The following is a 22,666-nucleotide window of genomic DNA, read 5'->3' as shown; positions in this document are numbered from 1 at the left end:
CGAGTTTATTTCGCATTTCCATCTATTTGGTCTCTACTGGGTCCCTTGCCGAACCAAGAGACCTTATTCTGTATTCTCGTGATCGTCATTCACGTGGGATATCATGTCTACCAAGCCGATCTACGTAGCGACGCACCCCCGCGCCTGCTCTACCGCTTTTGAACGAGTATGTCAGACCCCCAGCGTTCTGTACGAGGAAACTTGGATCTGAAAGGGTTTCTACTTGAATATTATGTGATATTGACCAAAACCTCTATAGGTATTTATGACCCAGCGTGCCACGATTCAATGTGTGCATGAACCCTTCGGTGACGCCTGGTACTACGGTCCAGAGCGATTGGCTTCTCGCTTCATGGATGACCCTCAGGGTCGCATAGATAGTGGGTTTAGCAAGTCAACTTACCGTACTGTGCTGGACAGACTAGAGCATGAAGGCTCCGAGGTATGTATCTCTCATACAGCCTTTCTCTCACAAAACCTTCCAACACTCTTTTCCATCTTTGTATGAAAAGAAAAGCCATTCTCCTCGTAAGAATACGCCCAAGCCAGGGCGTGCAAGCTCTGATCATGTACGAGCATAGCTCGAGAAGTCGGGAGTTACCCCCTGAATGACGTTCAAAATCATGACGTTCAAAATCTCTTGGTCCCTCACTCAGAACCCATAGTTACCGAGCGGAAAACTTACCATCAACCCAGGGCAAGCGAGTCTTCATCAAAGATATCGACTCATACCTTCTCCCGCAGGAAGGGAAGCCAGCAAGCATTGCCCCGTCGCTGCGACGTCTGAAGCGCGGCGTCGGCACCGAGTCCACCAGCCATTCCCCGGCCAATGGCGTGAATGGTGTCAACGGCACCCACGCCAACGGCCACTCCACCTCGCCAAACGGAGCCGCTCCAAATGGCACCAACGGCGAGGTGAACGGCACCCCGAGCGATGAGACCGCAATCCGCGAGAATCGCGACCGGGTGCCCACCAACCCACCCCTCCCATTCTGCACGCCCGCAGAACCAGGTAACCCGACGGTGATGCCGCGGGAGATCCAGGCCCAGTTCCACTGGGCCTTCCTTATCCGGGACCCGCATTATAGTATCCCGTCGTACTACCGGTGCACGATCCCTCCACTGGACACGGTGACAGGGTTCTATAACTTTGACCCGCTGGAGGCCGGGTACAATGAGCTGCGTAGGCACTTCGATTACCTCCGCCAGGAGGGGTTAGTCGGTCCCCGTGTCTGTACGCGGCCGGATCTCTCGCCTGCGCCGGGGTCCAAGGAGGATCAGGCGACGATCAACGAGGTGTGCGTGGTCGATGCTGACGACATGCTTGATTCGCCGGCGGCGACGATCGAGCAGTTCTGTCGTAGTGTTGGGCTGCCGTATTCCCCTGCCATGCTGGAGTGGGATACCGAGGAGGACTATGCGTTCGCATGTGAGAACTTTGAGAAGTGGCGTGGCTTCCACAACGATGCTATCGAGTCCAAGGGGCTGGTGGCAAGAACTCATGTAAGCTTTAGAGTCTTTCCTGCTCCGCCAGGGGAGGAGATTGGGTCGGGAGCTTGAAGGAGTTGTTCTGCTAACATCAGATTCTTAGCAACGTGAACCCAAGTCCGAGGAGCAGTTCGACATCGAATGGCGTGAGAAGTATGGGCCCAAGGGCGCTGCTTTGATCCGCCAAACTGTCGACGCCTGCATGGCCGACTACTTGCACCTCAAGCAGTTTGCCATTCGAGTTTAGAACCCGGGGCAGTGATAATAAGGGCCATCTTATCTTCCAGGAAGTGCCATTGGCAGCCCAAATATAGTGGGAGGATTGGGGGAGAATGTGGGAGGAAGGGAGGAGAAAACAAGGAAAGGGGCATTTTCCGGGGGAAACGGGTGCAAAGCGGCATTTTTAATTCTGCAGACTTGTTTCCAAGGTTTTACCAGGATCCCTGCACTTGTCCCGACGTACGAGTTCTGGGGGTCGGCATGGGTGATCATCGATGAGTATGATTTAGTCTCGATGGCGCCATCTCCACCCGTCTCGCGTGCTTCCTTGCACCACCATGGGGTCGGCCACTTCATGGGGATTGGTTCGTGCTGATGATCTTGCTTCACCGACTTTATTGTTTCTTGCTGCTTTGTGCCTTTTTCTCTAAAGTATTCTGTGGCCTTCTTGCTCGAGCCTGCTACGCATGTCCCATCGTTGCATTTTGTTGTATGTGGAGGGATATCCCCGCTAGCTGAATGTTTATAGTCGAATACGATGTACTTCCCCTTGCATTTTGTTCTTTCATGATGGCAATTCATAAACTTAGTGAAAGTCCTGCCGGCAAGTATGGAGTACAGGAACCTAAATCTAGCAATTCACAATTAGATGGTTGCTCTATGTTGAACCCCGGAACCTCTTCCAGCATACAAGGATTGCACGACTGCGGCTTTCCACTATAGTCGACCTTGTACACAATCTGTAAATTCAACCCTGATAGAACAGTACTCTAAATATTTGGAGATCTGATTTTCGGCCTGATTCCGTCCGGAAATATACAGCGCACCAGCAACCGGGGGCAAGATGTCTACCGGGGAGGAGGATTACGGAGAAAGTCAAACTATTCAAGTTGCAACCCCACGCTTGGACGCAGTGTGCGGTCATCTTGGTACGATAATCCAACGTAAAGAACATTTGGTGAATACCTGCCGTAACTTGAACAATAGACTCGAGAAAGCCACACCACGCTCAGAAAGCAATTGGTTAAATAGTGCACTGTTCTTCCTCGCTAATTCCTCGGTGTTCCTAAGGACCAGCCTCGCTGATGAGTGCAGATAGTTGAAACAGTCCAGACATTCATTTAGATTGAAGCGGTAACATTCGTACAGTTCACATTGATGGTTGTCCAGCGACTATCCAATATAATTCAAATCTAGCGCCAATAACTCGTCACTCCAAAGCACATATAAGCTACAAGTTCGGAACAATGAAATCTCAATGCCAAGACACAATTGAAAGAGACTTCAGATCAACAAAGAGATACTACGTCAGAATACATAGCAGCAAAGCCACTAGACCGCACTGTACCCACCCCTCGTCCCGCCGCCTTGAACTGTGTTCACGACACGACGGAACCAGTCCTGGAAGATATATGGAACATCGCGGAGGGTATCGCCGTGGGGGAGCAGGTCCCAGCCCCGGGCGCCATAGCGGTTGTAGTTGAGCCACGAGCCGAAAATCAGGTAGGCGGCGACACCGAGAAAAACACTGGATCCGAGTGTATTAGCGACAGAAAGCCCGATTTGCTTGAACCGTGGACCACTCACATAATAATCAACCAAGTGAAAAAACCCCACGAGTTGGAACTGCTTTCTTTGCCGCTCTGGAAGTTGTCGCAGGCGACGCGAGTACGCCAGTCCAGCTTCAGAATATACGTGTCATCGTCATCCGGTGCGAAGCTCTTGAATGTCAGACTCGGGTCTGTCGAGGACTCGTCACCCTCGGCCCTCCGACGCTTTTCCCCATTGTTCTTGACGGTGGTGATACCCTCCAATCCAGACCGATCCGGGTCACATTTGAAATCGATGACGGCGGCTGCGGCTTTCTCCTTCGCCTCCACGCTGCTGCGGTATTTGCCGCCAGCTATCTTCAGGCGCAGACCCTGCAGGTCCTCATTGACCTCTTTCAGCAGCTTGAGCTCGGGCTCCTTGGCACCTTCGCCCGATTCCACTCCGGCAACCGAATAACCCCATCGCTCATCGCCGTTTCCGTCCTGCGGGTGTTTATCTACGAAGCCGCAGACTGGTCGAAAGAAGAGAAATTAGCATCGAGTATTACCAGACCAGCCCGACTCAGAGATACGCACTGTTTTTAGAGGGGTCGCATTTCCCTTCCGGACGACTAGCAAATTTCCCTAACGGAGCGCAGATATCGATCAAATATGTGGTGTTGGTGACATAGCCGCTGGTCTCGTTCCCGTTGCTAACGTGGGAGATCTCGTGGACGCCTCCCAGCGGCAGGAAGTCGTAAGTGTTGCTGTTCACCTTGATCTTGCCACAGTCAAAGGTGCCCGCTGATGCTAAGGTGGGCAGGAGGGCGGAAAGGAGGAAGGTGGTCTGGCTGGATTGTATTCGCATGGCGGCGATGTTTGTGACGTCTTCTGCGGAGGGAAGGGCGCAAGCTGGAGGGATTCTCTTGGTAGGGGAGCTCGAAAGCCCGTGGAAAAAGAGAAGAATCGAGGATCTACGATAAAGGATTAAATGAGTGACTGGGTTGTGGTGGGAGAAACCGTTTGACGGTCGTGTGTGTTCGGGTCGCAAGATGACGGTGGGAGTGGTTGCGGAGATCTGTTTCTCCGTAGGCGGCTTGAACTGCGATCTCCCCAAGGCATCTCCCCAAGGCAGCACAAAACACGCAACCTTGATGACACTAGGCAAATGAAACCTTTTGAGATCGTCCTTATGGCGGTGCTGTAGTTTTCTTTGCTCAAGAGATTTTGTGTCTTCGATCAAAAGGGAAATCAATTTGACTATATAGGCTTCCAGCCCTGGAGTCAGAGTAACCGTTTACAAACATAGTCAATAAACGTTGACTACCTCATGCCTCATCTCTTGTCTTCTTGGATTCTACTTGGAAGGGCGCACGGAGGACCTGGTCTGGAAGTCTTCCAGCCATCTGGTCTTTTACTCGGGACTCCATTTCCCAGATGCCGGGAGCAGCAGAGCCAATGACGTACATCTCCGGACTAGGTCAGCACTGTCAAAATACTGGTATGCAAATCGAACTGCGCTGGCTCAATGACAGGAATGACCCGATAGAAGACAGACCCGAATTGGGTGTTCGTCTCAAGCTTCGAATTAAGTTCAAGTTAATGCTACATATCGCTTACATATAAATGGGGTGGGCATGGACGTGGACGTATACAAAAATAGCATGACGGATTTTTCGTGAGCCGTCGTGGTTTTATGTTTCAGATGAGACTGGCGATATCCATTCGCGACGGAGCAAGAGGCGACCGCCCGTCCGTGGTATCGGAGGCGGTCGATTCAGGATGAAGCATAGACGGCTCGAGCGGTGGTAGCGGAGCATGGTCACGACGTTCTTGGTCGCGCCGCTGTTTCTCGATGAGTTCTTGGATGGTGCTCTGGATCCAGTCGCAGATCTTATCAGGAGAATCCGTGGACTCTGAGAAGCCCTGCCCTGACGAATTCTGAGACATCGATTCAAGCTGCGAGCCCGTCTCGCTTCCTTGCCAGACCCAGCTGCCGTCGCTGGTTCCCTGCATATCACCAGACACGTAGGCCATCATTTCTTCGTCTTGATCAAGGAGATCCAGGTCGCGTTGGTGGAAGCGGTCGAGGAGCGCACGGAGGAAGAATGCGAGATAGCGACTACATGCCAAGTTGATTGATCGGCCACTACCGACCGCAGCAGAAGCTTGGGCGCATACCAGCGCCGCGGCGAACTCTTGGCGGAAGAGAAAAAAAGCGCACAGCGCCAGATGTGTGTACAGAGAAGCGTTCCAGCGCATGATGCGAATAACGTGCGCCAGTCGCCAGGGCCGCGGTTGGCGAATCTTGACGCCGGTGAAGTAGCGGCAATTCGAGATGTGCTAACAGAGTCTTCCGGGTACATGCAGCGGGATATTACCCTGGCGGTGTCGAGGGCGATTGTTACGCAATAGTCGATCGCATTCGATCGATCGACATGTTGACAGTAAGGAGAGATGTTGTGACGGTGGAGGAGTAGGCGTGCGTTTTGTAGATAGATGATGGGCGCCAGGGAGCGGGGGTCGAGTTCCTCGTCGGACTGAGGGTGGAGATAGAGAGGGAAGGTTCCTAGGCAGGTGTTGAAGTGTCTTTCAAAGGTCTCGAGGGTTGCGCGGCTGAGAGTGGTGAAACGCAGGGTTCGAGTTAACTGGCCCAGAGAGCGAACAACGTGGATCGTGGCAAGTAGTGGCGTGGTCTGCTGGCCACTGGGTATGATGCCATCCTCCGTGATATACTGGTCTTCCACGGGGCAGGGAAGATCCACTTCGCAGTCTTGGTCATCGATCAAGACCGGTTTCCCCATTTCGAGAGCAAGTATTCTAGAGGGAAAAGACGATCAGTACAAGGGGAGACAAAGTTATCGGCTAGGAGAACACATACCGATCCCAGGCATAGAGACACCACCAGAGGCGTTTCCGCATTTCAGCCTCCACCGCAGACCAAGGCCCCGAGTCAACATGCAGACCGATCTCTTGGGCCACACGGACCGCGGTTCCAATCCAGACCCAGCTAGCAGATTTTGAGTTAATCTCGTAGAGAAACAGGCTGACCAACAATGAGGCTCGAGCCCGATCCAAGTTGAAAGTATCTTGCCAGATATCAATGACCGAACATGAAATGCGCAAGAACTCTTTGCCCTTTTCCTCCCGATTCGGTTCAAACGTATGAATCGCGCCACAGGCAAAGACTCCAAACAGAACCCCCGCCCACTCCTTTGACATGCCAACCAAGGTGCCCGACCGGTAAACCTGCTCATATTCCGCCGTGAACGTCGGCCAGTGAATAATGGGGAGGACAGAATGAATGCAATTGAAATATTGAGCCATGAGATGGTCTGCCGTATCTTTCGGCGGCAGCGCCGGACTATCACTTTCGACGACAGCAGGCGGGCCCGTTTGCTGATATGGCGCTGGTAGTTGGAGAATGTGACGGCCATGCTCCCGCAGGTTTTTGCGCACACTCGAGAGATCCTGGGTGAGGGGTGCTTTAGGCCTTCGCGATGGCTTGTACTCGATCCCAGGGAGCTTAATCTGGGGTTGATTGCCGCTCCCGTCGTCCAGTTCCATCATGGGCTCGGGGCGCATCGCACCTGACCGGGCCTGTTGCAACTCGCGCTTCAAACTGTGAACCTGTCGCTCCATGTCCTGTACCTGTTTAATAGACGACATGCGCCGATTGGTTTCCTTGGTGAACTGGCACCGGACTCTGCGATTGTTGCATTCGGTGCAGCTACTCGATTCCGACGCATCGCATTTCACTTTGCGCTCCCGGCACGCATCGCAGCTGGGGTCTTTTCTGCGTTGTCTGTATGCTCTCTTTTGCAGCTGAGTCTGCGTGGGCTGGCCGTGGCCGACCGGACTGGTTTGGTATATGCCCGGATTTCCGTATGGCGGCGCATCTGGAAGCCCACTATCAGCCGGCGATCCCGAAGCCGATTCATAGAATCGCGAAAAGGGAGACGTCGACGGACCGCCAGCTGGAGTAATAGGCTGCTGCGGCGGGCCTTGATGTACAGGCTGGCCCGGAGGCTGCGGCATGGGCTGTAATGGATGAGACATGCGCATCCCACTGTCCGGTCTACTAGGCGGGGCCGACAGCAAAGCTCCGGGGGCTGGAGGAAAGGCACCCGAAGTCACAGACTGTACCCGGGGCAGTTCATAGCCTCCATTTGGGTTTGAAGCCCCGGCGCGATAGGGCAGGGGATTCATCTCGACCGAAGAGTATGGGATCTAGAATCCAAGGCGCCCCCCCAAGTACCCACCGAACGATAGGAGGGAGAGGGAGAGCCTCAGATGGGATAATCTGAGAGATATGTGCGAAAATCGCCACCGGAGCCAGGAACGATGATACCTGCTGAATCCAGCTAGATGAAGCAGGCAACAAGCCGCGACGAAAAGATCCTAGCGGATAAGAACGTGCGGGACAAAATAGGCGCTATCGCCACGAGGAAAATTCCAGACCCTTTCCACCGCTTGGAATCCCAAACAGTAAACCAGGAGGAATGATTTTCATTCGAAGCAAAATGGCCGACTCCATGCGGCCATACTGATGGCAAGACAAAAAAAAAAAGATAGAATATAGAGGACCACGGGGGGGGAGGAGCCGAAGTACCGGGATGGCGGGATGGTTACAGAAAAAAAAAAAGAACCCTCCCCATAAAATCACGAAATCAGAAGGGCAATTGTAGGGAGGGGAGGTAGTAGTAGAAAACAAGGGTCAGAAGGGGAAGAAGCAAGCCACGTCGTGTAGACGTATGTCAAATCGGGGGAATGGCGTGGAGTAGAGAATGCCGAGGTTGGGGCAGATTGCGGCGAATGAGAGACGAATGAAGATCGAAGAATCTTGTGACGGGAGACGATCCAAATTGCTAGATTGGAAGATAATTGGTCGTGTGTTCCTGGCCTCTCGCAAATGCCGGACGGGAGAGAGGGAGGGAAACCAGAGGAGGCAAAAGAGAAATGCCCCAGGGCTGAAAATAGACGAAACCAAGCTCTGGTCCTGCAGAATGGTAAGGTCCGCGGAAACGATGAATAAGAGCAAGGAAATCCAAAGAGAGGGACCCGGGGGATCAGGAAAAGCAGTGCTAATCAGTACACAGTCGAGAACTTTGCCCCCCCCAAAAGGGTAGTATTCAGTGGTTAAAAAAGAAAAAAAAAAATAATAATCATAAATTTTAATAAATTAGTAAATTCTAATTTAGCACTTTCGGACTAAGGGACGTGCTATTCGGGAACAAAGAGAAAAGGAAAGAAAAAAAAAAAAAAACCCCCAAAGAAAGGGGAAAGGGAGCAGAGAAGCGCGAGCCGAAGGAACCAGATCGACAATGGCCAAGGAGCAATCCAACATGGAACTCACGAGGGTTGGGGCCACCGTTTACGAAGGATCGTATTGTCAAATCGTGGAGAGGCCGGGATTGGATTTTAGAATTTAGGTATCTTCAGCCGAAATGACGCTTTGCGCGGGCCATAATCCGAGTTCAGCCCCGACAGTTTGGGTCGGTGGAATTCTGACGAGTATAATTCTGACCATTGAGCTTGAAGATGGCAGCAATTGCCCTGTATTTCCTGCGCTAAAGGATTAAGAATATTACTTGATTGACAGTGAATAAGCACTGCTAAATTTACAAAACATCTTCTAAGCAGGGCTCCCTCCTCAATGATCCCTGAGATTTCTTACACCCGGGGATGACCGGTGATCCCTTTCAGCTGCAGGAAACAACTTTTCCCTCCCGTCTCCCCCTTCTCCCCCCCCTGTCTTCTGGGAGCTAATACCCCCAACTACAGGTATCCCGAGATCGGCGATGGGCCTTGTCGATGGATACCTGAAGCAGCGGTTACTGCAGTCGGGCTTCTGAGATGGGCCAGTGACAGCGGCTGGAGAGAAGTGGCCAATGTCCACTTGGGGCCCACTGTCGGGAATCTGGTATTTAGTAAACCTTGTAGAAGGACATCAGGGGAGAGGGGGTTTGGGATGACTCGGAATTTGGGCGAACGCGTAGTACAGCGATCCAAGTGCTTCTTAATGCACCCTACATTCGACTTGGCGGGAGAAACGGTCCACTTGGTTTGATGAGAGCACATTCATCCATCGCAAATCCAGGAGGTGCGCGTGCGCGACGATCGCCGGCGGAACATTATGCAGGGTAATGAGACAGCCGTTGACGTTGGTCTTTCCAGGGTTTTCCGGGGTTAGTTCAAATCCAAATTCACCCCCAGGGTGCAGGCAGAAATCGCCAGGTCCCATACGAGCTTGCATCTGGGGCAAGTAGGATCTCAGGGCACAGATGCTAACAGTAACTTTGGCCCGGGAGGGGAATACGGAGATCATACTAGCCAGGGTTTATGGGATGGGCAGAGTTAAGTTAAACCCCCTGAGGGTCTAAAAGTGGGACACAAGTTAGAATGACCCCCTCTTGTGCCTGCGCATCGACCTTGAGCATCACCATTTGGGTCCCCCAAGGAGGCATTGGTGGGAATTATCCCGCCACGAAGACTGAAGATCTCGGCGGGCGCCGTGCCGTGTGTACAGTTGCGATAAATTGCTGCGCCCCGTTTCATCGTTCTGCACGCCCACCGAAACAGGCATGGGGATGTCCACCCTACCGGGATTATGAAAAAAAAAAGAAGAAAAAGAAAAAGAAAGAGGAATAAAAAACGAGCCCTGATGATCGACTCGGAAGCCACGCACTGGACCACATGGAAGCCCAGCCCGGATAATGGGCCGGACGTGGGACCCGGTGACGGTGCACAGCCTCGACCAAAAGCAATTATCACCGCCGAAAAAAAAAAAACGAAAAGGGAAAAGAAAAGAGAAAAAAAAGCCAAAAGCCAATCTTTGCTGGATTCGTTCAAGCGATGGCTATGGCCGAGCACTCTCCTTCGCCAATCAGTATCAGGAGAGCAAATCACCTAGCTCTTAGCCCGAAAGTAAAAGCTGCTGCTGTGACCCTGAAGAATTGTTACTGACGAATGCTTGACCAGCTACGGAGTTCTTCCTTAAACTTTCTTTCCCCCGTTGATCCTCCGAATATAAGCGAACGTTAAGATGGTTTCAGGCCCCAGCCTTATATTACCCGCTCCCCATAAAGGGGGGAGACCCGACTGGGTGGCAAAAGGGGGCCGTAACGGCCCTGAACCTCAGCTTCAGCTCGAACGGCTTCGTTGGCCTTACCTGTACATCCAGACCGGCTTCGGGGGGGGCAAGAACCCCCTGATCCGAGCCGGATTGGCTGGAAGAACCCTAGGGAACTGCCTCGCGGAGAATAAGTCCCGAGCCGGTCGACTGGGCTCCTGAATCTCATAAGCTTGTATGATTCTATATGGTCACAAGGCTTGCCGCGAGGCAGGCGCCCGTGCTGCGGGATGCAGCAAACACGGGCGCTATGAGGGGGCCCAGCGCCGCCCTCCCCCTCCCCCCCCCCGGTAGGGCTCGAGCTCCGGTGCGATCCTTGCCCTCGGGGGCTAATCTGCTACTTCTCCGCTCTACTGTGTATTTCGCTCACGTTCACCCCAATGTCAACCTAGCGTGCGAGTGGCCAATATCCCAAGTACTCGATACGACCTCCCCACACCTTTGGGGCTCCACGGTAAGGTGAATGCCGACTGCTTCGATTCCGAAATGAAGATAAGGGACGAAGGGGAGGGGCGGCTGCCTCTGTAGTTGGATGGCTCCTTGAGCCGTCCCAAGCCCTAGGATTGCCCTTATTTGACCCCTCCCGAGCTAAGAACCGCACTACTGTCGCCACGGCTCGCCAATTTTTAAATCCTTCAGACCAATGATCTCGGGCGATTGATTAGTAGAAGCGAGTATGGCCAGGTGGAGTAGGCTGCGAGCGTACTTTAGACCGGTAATATGCCATAATGTACCACAAGAACGCTGGATCGGGGGCGGCTGAGAATTCGGTTCGTGCCGCGGTCGCTCCGATGAAAGTCTTCCTGCAGGAGGACGGCGCACGGGCTTGTCCAATATTTTGTTTTTTGATGTTCTCGCTTTCCTGTTTAGGACCCGTTGCCCGCTTGGCAAACATCAAACCCGTTGCTTTTCTTGATACGCATTCAGCCGTATTATGTAGTACTGGCTTGCGCTGAATGACAGGCCTGACTCGTGTGACGCACACTAGACGGAAATATGTTCCGTCTCAATATGGGCGCGGTCATGAGGAGCGCAACTGAATGTGAATATTTCCCTCACCCCCAACCGTGTCCTGCATTCGTGCTTGCATCCTCCCCGTACGGGCTCCACCCAGTACATTTTCAATCTAATTCATCCTGCCCTGACAACGCTCCCCTACCGGTCTCCACCAATTGCATTGGCCTTGGCTGACTGAAATGTGATCGGGCTGCTACGATCGTCGCTGTGCTTCCCGGTTCCATCGCGGAACCCCATCTTCAGATGCGTAGGAAACTCAATCGGCAGTGAAGCTCAAGCACCTCCCGAAGTCACTTGACGGTCCTTCGCTTAGTCCTGGTTTTGACATCGCCAATTCGAGTCTATCTGGGAAGACCCACCGCGGCACACGATCCGAACAAGATGAAACACCATCGGACTACAGCCGAGTCCTTCCGATTTGGCCTCGCCGATTGAAACGCCCTGTATCTGAGACCGGAGTACGGAGCAGGCCGCATACTAAATCGCGGGATGTCCGTTTATTTCATTGCTTGGCTCTGAAGGATGACGTACCAAGCTCGCCTATATGGACTAACACTGCACCCAGGACGCACCACAACGCTTGGTAATATCGCTAACGATTCCGTGCGCCATATAGCGTTACCACAAAAATCGAGCGAAGGTAACGTAGCCTTTCGACTAGCGTCATCCCGTGGAGAAAAAACGAAAGAGCTCTTGATCGCCATGGGTCTACCTAGACCGGAGAACCCTGTTCCAGCCCCAGTCGACACACCGGGGCAGCGGAACGAAAAGGACCACATAAAGTAGCATTCATTCCCCGATAAATCCCCGAGCCTTGGCAAGAAGAAAGGATCTTCTAGTATTGCCTAACTGCATACGCACGCCGGAACATAGCATTGACCCCGGTGAGATAGTATGTACCCTTGGCAAGGGTCTCGATATTGTCCACCGGCGTGTAGTTCGTCTGCTGGTTTGCGCCTTCACGCACCCGACACATCGATGCCATCTTAGCTCCTAGTCCGTGCATGTCGCGCCTACGCACGATTACTAAAAACGAGGTTCTCAGGCCGCGTACCTCGTAGAACTGCACAGAAACGCTCTTTCGGCTATCTAATCGATTGTGTAGATCGAGCCTCTCGGGCAAGCACACCAACATCGCCCACGACGTGCAGATAGAAGACCATACCTGTGAGCCCCCGATGCTGAATGCCCCAATCCCGGGACCGAGAAGATCACTGCTCGGTATCTTGCTGGCGAAAACTCCGTGAATAATCTCTCTAGAGCTTCGTAGTCGAAGGACGCCTCGTAGGGTTCTCTGCGAATTATCGAAAAGTTGTTCCTGGGACTGAATAGTGGGTTTTCGGGTACGGCTAGGAAGTCATTGTCATGGAGCCGACCATATGCCTTCGCTATTAGTTTGCAATGTGGCACATGGAAGACAAAGAAGTCAAATTCGTCCACCGGAAGCTTGGTAGAAAGAGGACCATCTTCGTCACCCTCGCTGGTTCTTCGATTGCGTATCTTAGCCTGGGTATCGTTGGTAGCACCCAACGCCTGGAGGTAACACCGGGATGAATAATGACCGTCAACAACGGGGTGCTCGCGCTTCAAGTCCGGCTTATAGAAGTCATAGGTATGGGCTATACAAGATGCTTGTAGAGGCTCCCCGACAAGGGGTGTATGAGGTCCAATTAACATGGCTACACGCCCGGCACTCAGCAATACGTCCGTCCCGCTGTAAGAGGAGACTGCTGAGTACGAGCGAATGGACATCTGGGACGACACCCATTGATAGTTAGCCTGACATTTCAGGTCTGGCGATGCATGTAAGTTTCATATATTGAGTCTCGGTGGCCTTTACTCACCTTTCGGTCATCACAAAAGCTTATAGCCGTTTGGCCAAGTCCGATTGTGGAATTTCCGGTGTAAGCATGAAGGAATTCCTCCAACTCGGCCTGGGAGCCATACTAGTAAATCATTAGTGGTTGTTGTGAAGGCTCATCAGCGGAAACATACTCCGCTTGGGAAGTATATTCGATAGCCTTGATGCCAACGTTTCGGGGAGCCATGGTTTCAGAGTCTAGAGTGATTGCCGGTGATTGAGATTGAGCCTATTGTGGAACGCCTTGAGGTTCCAAAGGGCATCCAAGTTGCTATCTTTTCAGTCTCTATTTATATAGCAAGATCGTGGGTCGAAGTTTGCTAAGCAGACAATTTAGCCCGAACTTAGGGAACAATCTATCAGTGGCCGTTGTGCAAGACGCCATACAGAAAAGTGAGATTCCGCTCAGCCGAGAGATACCTATCAGCACTACTACAGCCTAGGAAACCAATTTGAGATCTGTCATGAACTCTGCACCATCGACAGGGTCCTGGTATGCACAATACTCGTCGATAAAAGCCACGCCGGCGGACAGTGCATTTGGAAATAAATCCTCACAAAATTCAGCTAATAGATCGAAATATATGCGTTGTTCTGGTGCTGGGATAGCTCTGCCTAGGTATGTTCAGCAAGAGACAGAATGAACATGACGGCAAACAAGCTATCGTGGGAATGGGCGATCACCAAAACGTGCTGGGATATCCACAAATCCTTCCAAGCCCCCAGATATTACGGAATGTATGCGCAACTTTCCTTTGGACCTTGATGATAACATCGGACTGCGATTTGGCATCGCTTTTGGCTCAATTCGATTTGATGCTATTGCTCCATCCTTACAACTAGTAGTAATTATTGCTTTCTTCCGGAAGTATATCTCTCTGCGATGACATCGACTATCTTCTTGAGTCCTTCCATTTCCTCCTCCACTGTGAGGCCAAGCCCGTTGGGGTCGATACTACATCCGACATAGACAGGTTTGTCAATACGGCGGGCAATGATTTTAGCCACACGGGTTGTGTACTCAATACTGGATGGAACGGTGTAGAGTGTTGTGGAAATGGTAGATTTTGAGTGTGTTCGCTGGGAAACAGTCAGCAATCCGATAAACAGGAATGTGGGTGATTTGCATATGTGAGCAAAACCAGTTGACTCGGAGTCCAGACGACAAGGTCCCAGAATACTCTCACTTCTCCGTGTAAAATACCTGAGGTTCTTAGCCACATTTCTCCAATTGAAATCGAGGCTTAATATCCAATTCCGGTCATGTTATGACTCCGAGTCTGAAAGGGAAGGGGAGGAACATCTCTAAGACGCTGGTACACGGAGTCATATAATATGGGAAAAGAGAATCTTACATCGGGCATCGCATAGACGAAGCTGCCCAGAGGCTTGAAGGACCCTGCCGAGTCTCCAGGAGTTGAGGTTGTGATGAAGACCGTCGCGCAGCGCTCCAAGGCCGTCAAATGAATATGTGCTGTGGTATGAAGTGCTTTTGGAAGTGCAAACGAAATCTCTTGGGGCTTGAAACCGGGAGGAACAAGCTCTGTCTGCGGGATGGCCGCATTCGATGCCGCATCCATGCTTGATATTCCCAAAGCTGGGGATGTTGAATAACGATTCGCTCAGATCGCTGGGGTTCGAAGCCAGAGATGGTGGTGGAAGACTAGGTGAACATCAAACCCCCCGGCGGCGGCAAAACAGACGCGGCTCCACCAATCTCACTCCCGCTTTTGCTTCCCGCCGCACACACATTCCCCACGGGATCGACGGTTCTGCTGGCAGCAACAAACTTGTACATTAAGGTACCTGGAGGTTTGCGCTGGATCTCTGTCTCCTTCAGGCCCTCGCGATGATGGGCTCTCAGACCATCCTCGCCCGGGGACGAGGAGCGCAGCTGGGCTGGAGACTATGACCCTTTTGCAGACCCGGAGGAACGACGAGTGCTCTTCGCGGCCTTCGACTCGTTTAGGTGAGTTGGAATGTTTCATGTATTTTTTTTTCTTTGTGGTGGTATGAAAACCTGGGGATGGATAGTTTACTGATAAACTTTCTACAGACAATATCGGCGAACGGCTCATATGAATACTACTCATCGCCGCCGTCAAGCTTTCTATGCTCTCCCTTCAGCTCACTGGCAGATGCTAGCTGAGCCGCCGTTCTCGATCTTGGATCAGTTCAGCAAAGTGGATGATGCGATTGACAATAACGCGGAAATTGCAGACATGATCGTTGCCGTTGGCCTCGAATCCTTCGGTCTGAGTGCGGAGCCAGACCAAGATGATCCGATGCAAAACTGGCATGGAAAGGCAAACACATCTGATGTCAACAAGGCACATTCCACGATCCGACAGTTCTACCGTGACTGGAGCGCCGAAGGTCGTGCCGAGCGGGAAGTATGCTACGATCCTGTGCTCCAAGATCTTCGAAATGAATTCCAGTCTCGGCGGGATGCCGGAGAAGAGATTCGCGTGTTAGTTCCTGGCGCCGGACTTGGCCGGCTAGTTTTTGATATCTGTATGGCCGGATATTCCGCCGAGGGCAATGAAATCTCGTACCACCAGCTGTTAGCCAGCAGTTGGGTCCTCAATCGCACCAGCGGGCCAGAGGCGCACGCCCTGTACCCCTTCGCGCTACACTTTTCTAACCTGAAGTCTCGAGAGCAGCAGTTGAAGCGCGTCCTGATCCCCGATGTCCACCCCGGAACGGCCATGCAGGAGGCGGCAGCCTCCGAAGGACGCCAGCCCATGGGGTCGATGTCGATGTCAGCGGCTGACTTTGTGGTGCTGTACAGCCAAGCTGATCAACATGAGGCGTTTCACGCGGTTGCAACGGTCTTCTTTATTGACACGGCGCCTAATCTCATCAGGTATATCGAGGCCATCCGAAACAGCCTTAAGCCCGACGGACTCTGGATCAATGTGGGACCATTACTGTGGCATTTTGAGGACGGGCACCCGCGCAAGGACAACTCGGACGACAGTGCCACAGGGATCGGAGAGCCGGGAAACGTGGAGTTGACGGAGGAGGAAGTCCTGCTATTGATTGAACGCATGGGCTTCCACGTCGAATCGCGACCCGGCGATCGGCAGACATGCGGCTACATTCAGGACCCAGAGAGCATGCTCCAGAACTCGTACCACCCGTCGCATTGGGTAGCGCGAAAGGTGGTCCCCTTAGGCTCAACCGTAGCCGCCTAGGATGCACTCGGATGTACATGGGCGTATATGGGATCCTCTACTATACCCTTAAGGTGCCAGTTAAACTATAACAGATTTCATATACCATAGCCCATGGGATAGCTGCAAAAAGTCCCTCGACTGTTTTCAAGGCCCCCCCGGATCTCCCGTAGCGTTGGGTAGTGTGGTGGCCATTGTCCCTTTTAGTCTTTCTGCACGGCCTCATATTGGGGGCCAAATGGGTAACAAAGGAACGCGCTAAACTGGCTGGACCAGCATCCACCTGTTTTGGTGGGCCAGGACACAAAGGCGAAGCAGGCAGAGGATAATAATAGACCAAGACGAAGGGCTCAACTAGGCTACGGCCATGATTGCACCTAGGGGGGGGGAGGGGAAAGTTCATCAACGGAGGACTTGAATTGGGGCTTGAATGAGGGGCTTTGCAGCTCTCCCTTAGTCACCGCAGCCACGAGGATGCCGCTTCCAACCCCAGTAACAAAGTCAGCATGCCCAGGTACTCAGCTGCCCATAATGAACAGTATGCAATATCAAGTCACACAGCACCGGTACCAAGTATTGTATCGAATGTAACAGAAGTATCGTATAGAGTACAGGTATATTGGCGCCTCCCGGTATACAAGTACTGCGGGTACTGCCAATACTGCTATTACTGCTGGTACTACTCTAAATTGCTGGCTTTCTATAGAAAACCCGGTTTCACTCTAACCAATTGATATACAATGTATATATCAGAGGCCCTCGAGTCCAAAAGCCTTCACTCGTGGAGTTGCTTCTTTGCTCTTCAGCCTCAGAGCTGATCCCTTCCACCCCCCTTGATGATCCTCCCTTTCAAATTCCCTAAATTCCCCCTCCAAATCCCATGAACTCTCGTCCCCTCGGGCTGACAAGATATCGCTCCACACGTTTCTGACTCGTATTCAGCCTTGTTCCTTTTCACACTAAGCCCCCCCTCCCCACTCCCCTTCCCTTTTCCCATTTCTTTCTTCTTCCTAGCCCTTCGTTTTGCGGTCGCCGCATATGGACCTCATGAACGCCAGATTCAAGTTTGGATTCAAGAGAACTGGCAAAGACAACAAGACCTCTTCGTCTCCCACTCCCAGCCACCCCAACCCTGTCGCTACTCCTTCCAACGGCACGTCTCCTACCTCACCCCCGTCAAACCGTAGCTCCTCCACCACCAGCCTCCCCGCTCCTTTGAACACACAACCCGCCCGCCCGCCAAGTTACGCTGTCAACAATCGCCCAACAAGCCCCTTGGCTCCGGGTCAGCTTGTGCAACAGCCCGCCTCTCTCAATCCTCAAGGTCTTCCATACGCCCAACCAGGCGCCCCGCAACAAATGAACGGCCCCCCCCGGATACGGGATGCACGGCCAACCCATGGGCCACGGCATCCCCTCAAATATGCCGCAGTACGGCCGCAACCCCGTCGCCGAGATCCACGGCGGTGATCGCGCCAACAAGGCCCAACTTATCGTCGGTATCGATTTCGGTACCACCTTCTCCGGCGTTGCCTTCGCTTTCGCAACCAACAGCGAAGCTCGCGAGGACATCATCACCGAGTGGCCGGGTGCTGGTACCCATACTAAGCAGAAGGTAAGTACATAAGAAAAGTGCGGGCAAGACCCCCCCCATCCCCAGAGCGGGGCAAACCGTCATTCGTGCGTGTCTAACAATTCATCTTCCAATCGACCAGATCCCTACTGTTCTGTATTACGACCAGTATCAGAAAGTGGTGGGATGGGGTCCCGATATCGCTGAGGCGCTGGCGCCCACGGGCTACCCCAAGCCGGGTGTGCAAAAGGTTGAGTGGTTCAAGCTTCAACTGATGCTTTCCGGAAACACCTATATCGACCCCATCAACCTGCCCCCACTTCCCCCGGGAAGTCGGAAATCGATGTCGCCGCCGACTACCTGTTCAAGCTTCGCCAGGCGATGCGCGCGCAGCTCCAGAAGACCCTGGGTGAGGTGTTTACCCGTGAAGAGCGCAACATCCGCTACTACCTGACCGTGCCAGCCATCTGGAATGATGCTGGTAAGGCAGCCACCCGTGCTGCTGCGATCCAGGCTGGCTTCTTACGGGATGAGAACGACAATCGTCTGACTCTGGTCTCGGAGCCAGAGGCTGCAGCTATCTTCTGCGCCAAGTCGGGCTTGCTTAACTTGAAGATTGGAGATGCTATTCTGATTGTGGATTGTGGCGGTGGTACGGTGGATTTGATTGCATACGAGGTCGAGGAACAATCGCCATTTAGTGTGATGGAATGTACTGCCGGATCTGGTGACTCGTGTGGTTCGACCGCGTTGAACCGCAACTTCTCTAATATTCTGCGGGCCAAGATCCGTAAGATGAAATTGCCCGATGGATCTCGGGTTGCAGGCAAGGTGTATGCCAAGTGTATTATGGACTTTGAGAACCGTATCAAGGCTGATTTCCGCAACAACGGTCAAAAATGGGCTGTGGATGTCGGCATTGAGGCCGATTTCCCCGATGCCGGAATTGAGGAGGGTTATATGACTTTCACCAACGAGGAAATCCTCCAGTGCTTCGAGCCTGTGGTGAACCGCATCCTTGAGCTGGTCCGAAACCAAATTATAGCTATCCAAGCTCAAAACCGTTTGCTTCAGGTAAGTCCGAGTCGTTACGTTGGGCCAATTCCCCGGCTTCATGCCTATCTAACTTGTCGTAGAATGTGTTGGTTGTTGGTGGGTTCGGTGCTTCCGAGTACCTCTTCCAGCAGATCAAGCTCCACGTGCCACCACAATACCAGACGAAGGTTGTTCGCCCTATGGACTCGGTGGCCGCCATTGTCAAGGGTGCGGTGACAGCTGGTATTACCGAGCGAGTGGTTACTCATCGTGTCGCTCGTCGTCACTACCTGATGGCTACTCTGCAGCCATTCAAGGAGGGATACCACCCTGAACAGTACCGAGTGCCTAGTTTGGATGGCCGAGACCGATGCAAATACACTCGCCAGATCTTTGTTCAGAAGGGTGAGCGTGTCAAGATCGGAGAGCCTGTCAAGGTTAGCTTCTTCCGTCAAGTTGCGCCCGGCGCTACCTTGATGTATGAGGATGTGCTCTATGCCTGTGACGAAGACGTCTGCCCCGAGTATACCAAGGACCCCCGTAAGTCATTGAAGATTATTCATTGATCTATCTGAAAACTGCTCCCCCAAACCATTCTGACCATCTTCCACAGGTATCAAGGAAGTTGTCACTCTCACCTCGGATCTATCCCGCAAGAACCTCGAGACCGATTTTGAGCGCATGGACACACCGCAGGGGATCTTCTACCGTGTTTACTTCGACATCTACCTCACCCTGGACGGCAGTGAGTTCAGCGCCGAGCTGGTCTGCCAAAACGAAATCATGGGACGCTGCCGTGCCAAGTTCCGGTAATCCCCCCCCAAAAAGGCCATATATGCTGAACAAGGCATTCCCTCAGGAACTTGAAAAAGATCACCCTGGAAAACCATTTCCCAGCCAAACAGGGCAGCGAGAAAAATGATCCTATAGTACACTACGGAAGCCGTATTTTTACAATTGTATCCGTGAACGTAGAAACGGAATCAACGGAGGCAGGACGTTCTGGCTTTGTTATTTCATTTCACTTTTCTTTTTCGGGATGACCAAAGCCTTCCTTTGACCGATTCGGACAGCACTGCACATCGGAGAATGGGCGTTTTTGATGATTCATGTCGAATCCTTTCCCTTCCCTACATACCCGCCACATGCTTTTTGATAGGTTATCTCTTGAGCGATTGCCTAATGTCCATTGCTTTCTTCTTCCTCTGGCCCTGTTAGATACCTCTTTTTATTTGACTTGAATGATATTGATGAGACGTGGCTCAATGTATAATTCGTGTAGACCGGTGTTGATAGATTAAAGTTACAGGCACAACTTGCCTCGGAATCCTGAGTTATCTGCTCGGATGGAGATATCTTTGCCATGACGGGTATTCGAGTTTTGGACTATTTTCTTTCTTTTTCTTTTTTTTAATTCGCAGGATACATCAATGCTCTTCGTAAATGTGGAAACACTCAAGTCTCCAGATTGATACTGCGACCAAATCGTGCATACAGCGCCACCTTGAGTTGTTGCAGCTCGTCGCGTAGCTCGCCGAGCGTATCCTCGAGCTTCGAAACATCAGCATCGATTTGCTCGGTCGATGAAGCGAGCATGGACTGGGCATCGGCGAGGGGGAGCTGGAAGAACGAGTCGCCAATCTTGTAACTGGAATGGGGGGGGTTCAGTATACAGTCTCCCAGAAAGACGGAGATCGCTAGGATATAAAATCACAGGAGAGATGGACTTACGGCACCAGATCATCCTCGTCGGCGAGCTCAAGTTCCATAGAGACTTCCTCCAGGTCCTCCTTATCCTTCTGTAGTCACCGATCTCTGTCAGCATACGTCCTAGCCATTTGCCTCATGGGCCAGGTTATAAGCGCGAGGGTATTCTTGCGAGATGCTGTCTCACAGCCGGACCACGCATGAAACCCCCATCGACGGCCCGTAAACGCACCTGTTTGCTCTTCAATTGCTCCTCCACCAGAGTTTCGCGCTGATGCAGACGGCTGAAGCGATTGATCTTCTCCTGGTCCTCGCGACGGACCTCGTTCTCGTTGCCTCCCGCGGAGCTCTCGTCCTCTGTTGATAACTATCGTGTGTGTCAGTGCTGTTTCGAATGTTCGCGGGGTCGCGGGATAGTATGTGGTCGCGGGCGCGGGGCACTGTTCACGCGGTTCTCTTCGTGCAGCAAGACCCAAGGTTGGGGAACTGACCATTCGTGGTTGTAGCATTGTGTTGGATGTGTCTGTGAGACCGAGGATTGATCACCGAGGAAGGGTCTCTGGGGGACTCGGGCAGCTCGTGGCTTGAAGTGGATTTGAAAGTTGGTGGTCTGTGCGCCCCGTCATACGTGCGGCTGTGGTCGAGGGACTTTTGTGGCTTGATTTTCAAGTTGAAGTACAGATAGGACTAAGTGGGACGTACAATTGGATTGGCCTATGGGGAATTTGGCTATAGTAATCTAAATATTGTTTGTCCAAGATCAACTGGGGCCCTGAGGTCATTGGCACCATACCATGCAAAAGTTCAAGTTCCAAACGGTGCGCGCGAGGATTGGATCCGAGAGCATAAAGCACTGGTTGGAGAACTTTAATATTGGATGTAAATGTGCATGGTCGATGCTTTTTTGGGGGGAAACCGGGGTTATTCCGATCGGATTGGTGTTGGTGAACTACCGCCAGAGTCGTACAATTCGTTATCCACTTCTATCGAGGTTCGTCCCTGTTCGATTTCCCGCCAACCACAGCGGTATACCAGTACCACCCTAATTAGGTCAACACCACCCGAATCAACATCACTGAAGCTGCTCCAATTATTGCGGCTTATTATAGGATAGCCCGCAGTCCTATGTTTAATCCACGCCCACGGAAATAACAATCTACCCTCCAAACCGGCGCGAGGTGCTGCAAGGTGTATTAAGCAGCACACAAGGGCTCCGAACGTCTGGAATGTGGACGCCTGGGGGTGACATCATGTAGATCCAACAAGACAGCGCAGAGGCTCCTCAAACTAAATAGCTTGCATCCCTCCTACAAGCTATTTTGAGACACGCGGGTCTTTAGGCTCGGCATCTTGGACCTGATCCGCGGCGACGCGTAACCACCGACAACATGCGTCAGGGCTGCGGGCGGCCGCCTGGTGATTGGCGCGATTGGGCTCTCCTCGCTGCTGGCATCGGGCTCTGGTCAATCTCAATCCCTGCATGGACTGAAAAAAAATATGGGTGGGCATCAGTTGGTAAATCCAAGCTAAGCCAATAAGTGCTCAGGTAGGGAGGAATGAGCAATGAGCTCACTGGACCCGTTTCGCATCTAACTCCACCATGCTACTTGGGCCCCGTTGCCACCCTGCTTCTTGTCGTTGCGACTCCGACAGATAAATAGATAAACACTTTTATCGCCATGCGAACATTCCACGAAAAGGTCCCTTGGTAATTTAGTGAACTTGCTCAGGCCCAGAGATCAACTCATCAGCTCACTAAATTTACGAAAAAAAAAAATACTATCGAAGGATTGGTAACTCCTCCATCGCCCAGCTGGTACTTGTTTCCGATCAAATGCATGCCTCGAGCTATTAACTAATCGACGTTGACTTGTCTATTTCTGCGGGGGGGCTTACTCTTTTGACTTTCTCCCTCGCGCTTTCTGTTTC

General features: G+C 52.3%; 10 protein-coding genes across 10 annotated transcripts; 3 read left to right on the top strand and 7 right to left on the bottom strand.

Moving 5' to 3' along the window:
- Nucleotides 1-103: 103 nt before the first annotated feature.
- On the top strand, nucleotides 104-1,735 carry N7468_007612 (uncharacterized protein; the record flags this gene model as incomplete). Its single annotated transcript, XM_058476908.1, has 4 exons — nucleotides 104-166; nucleotides 260-442; nucleotides 697-1,503; nucleotides 1,592-1,735. The coding sequence occupies 4 exons, from the start codon at nucleotides 104-106 to the stop codon at nucleotides 1,733-1,735; spliced, it is 1,197 nt and encodes a 398-aa protein (XP_058329798.1).
- Nucleotides 1,736-3,039: 1,304 nt separating this feature from the next.
- On the bottom strand, nucleotides 3,040-4,104 carry N7468_007611 (autophagy-related protein 27; the record flags this gene model as incomplete). The annotated part of the gene is made up of 3 exons (XM_058476907.1): nucleotides 3,040-3,235; nucleotides 3,325-3,754; nucleotides 3,867-4,104. The coding sequence occupies 3 exons, from the start codon at nucleotides 4,102-4,104 to the stop codon at nucleotides 3,040-3,042; spliced, it is 864 nt and encodes a 287-aa protein (XP_058329797.1).
- An 833-nt stretch (nucleotides 4,105-4,937) lies between these two features.
- Nucleotides 4,938-7,445, bottom strand: N7468_007610 (transcription factor domain-containing protein; the record flags this gene model as incomplete). Its single annotated transcript, XM_058476906.1, has 3 exons — nucleotides 4,938-5,358; nucleotides 5,418-6,056; nucleotides 6,118-7,445. 3 exons carry the CDS (start codon nucleotides 7,443-7,445, stop codon nucleotides 4,938-4,940), a joined length of 2,388 nt encoding a protein of 795 aa, XP_058329796.1.
- A 1,569-nt stretch (nucleotides 7,446-9,014) lies between these two features.
- On the bottom strand, nucleotides 9,015-9,317 carry N7468_007609 (uncharacterized protein; the record flags this gene model as incomplete). The annotated part of the gene is made up of 1 exon (XM_058476905.1): nucleotides 9,015-9,317. One exon carries the CDS (start codon nucleotides 9,315-9,317, stop codon nucleotides 9,015-9,017), a length of 303 nt encoding a protein of 100 aa, XP_058329795.1.
- Nucleotides 9,318-11,029: 1,712 nt separating this feature from the next.
- Nucleotides 11,030-11,263, bottom strand: N7468_007608 (uncharacterized protein; the record flags this gene model as incomplete). Its single annotated transcript, XM_058476904.1, has 1 exon — nucleotides 11,030-11,263. One exon carries the CDS (start codon nucleotides 11,261-11,263, stop codon nucleotides 11,030-11,032), a length of 234 nt encoding a protein of 77 aa, XP_058329794.1.
- A 957-nt stretch (nucleotides 11,264-12,220) lies between these two features.
- Nucleotides 12,221-13,433, bottom strand: N7468_007607 (Hydroxymethylglutaryl-CoA synthase; the record flags this gene model as incomplete). The annotated part of the gene is made up of 4 exons (XM_058476903.1): nucleotides 12,221-12,470; nucleotides 12,551-13,164; nucleotides 13,230-13,331; nucleotides 13,377-13,433. 4 exons carry the CDS (start codon nucleotides 13,431-13,433, stop codon nucleotides 12,221-12,223), a joined length of 1,023 nt encoding a protein of 340 aa, XP_058329793.1.
- A 662-nt stretch (nucleotides 13,434-14,095) lies between these two features.
- Nucleotides 14,096-14,826, bottom strand: N7468_007606 (proteasome assembly chaperone 4 family protein; the record flags this gene model as incomplete). The annotated part of the gene is made up of 2 exons (XM_058476902.1): nucleotides 14,096-14,326; nucleotides 14,602-14,826. The coding sequence occupies 2 exons, from the start codon at nucleotides 14,824-14,826 to the stop codon at nucleotides 14,096-14,098; spliced, it is 456 nt and encodes a 151-aa protein (XP_058329792.1).
- A 498-nt stretch (nucleotides 14,827-15,324) lies between these two features.
- N7468_007605 (uncharacterized protein) lies at nucleotides 15,325-16,443 on the top strand (the record flags this gene model as incomplete). The annotated part of the gene is made up of 1 exon (XM_058476901.1): nucleotides 15,325-16,443. One exon carries the CDS (start codon nucleotides 15,325-15,327, stop codon nucleotides 16,441-16,443), a length of 1,119 nt encoding a protein of 372 aa, XP_058329791.1.
- Nucleotides 16,444-17,821: 1,378 nt separating this feature from the next.
- Nucleotides 17,822-19,843, top strand: N7468_007604 (Hsp70 family protein; the record flags this gene model as incomplete). Its single annotated transcript, XM_058476900.1, has 5 exons — nucleotides 17,822-18,037; nucleotides 18,138-18,245; nucleotides 18,329-19,069; nucleotides 19,132-19,570; nucleotides 19,644-19,843. The coding sequence occupies 5 exons, from the start codon at nucleotides 17,822-17,824 to the stop codon at nucleotides 19,841-19,843; spliced, it is 1,704 nt and encodes a 567-aa protein (XP_058329790.1).
- A 642-nt stretch (nucleotides 19,844-20,485) lies between these two features.
- Nucleotides 20,486-21,246, bottom strand: N7468_007603 (tubulin-binding prefolding complex subunit GIM3; the record flags this gene model as incomplete). Its single annotated transcript, XM_058476899.1, has 4 exons — nucleotides 20,486-20,671; nucleotides 20,767-20,829; nucleotides 20,925-21,104; nucleotides 21,229-21,246. The coding sequence occupies 4 exons, from the start codon at nucleotides 21,244-21,246 to the stop codon at nucleotides 20,486-20,488; spliced, it is 447 nt and encodes a 148-aa protein (XP_058329789.1).
- Between the last annotated feature and the right edge of the window lie 1,420 nt (nucleotides 21,247-22,666).

Source organism: Penicillium chermesinum (genome assembly GCF_028974085.1).
Source record: "Penicillium chermesinum strain IBT 19713 chromosome Unknown utg000005l:1.0-4115287.0:1.0-4118363.0, whole genome shotgun sequence".
Lineage (NCBI taxonomy): Eukaryota > Fungi > Ascomycota > Eurotiomycetes > Eurotiales > Aspergillaceae > Penicillium > Penicillium chermesinum.
This window is presented reverse-complemented; position numbering and strand designations above follow the sequence as displayed.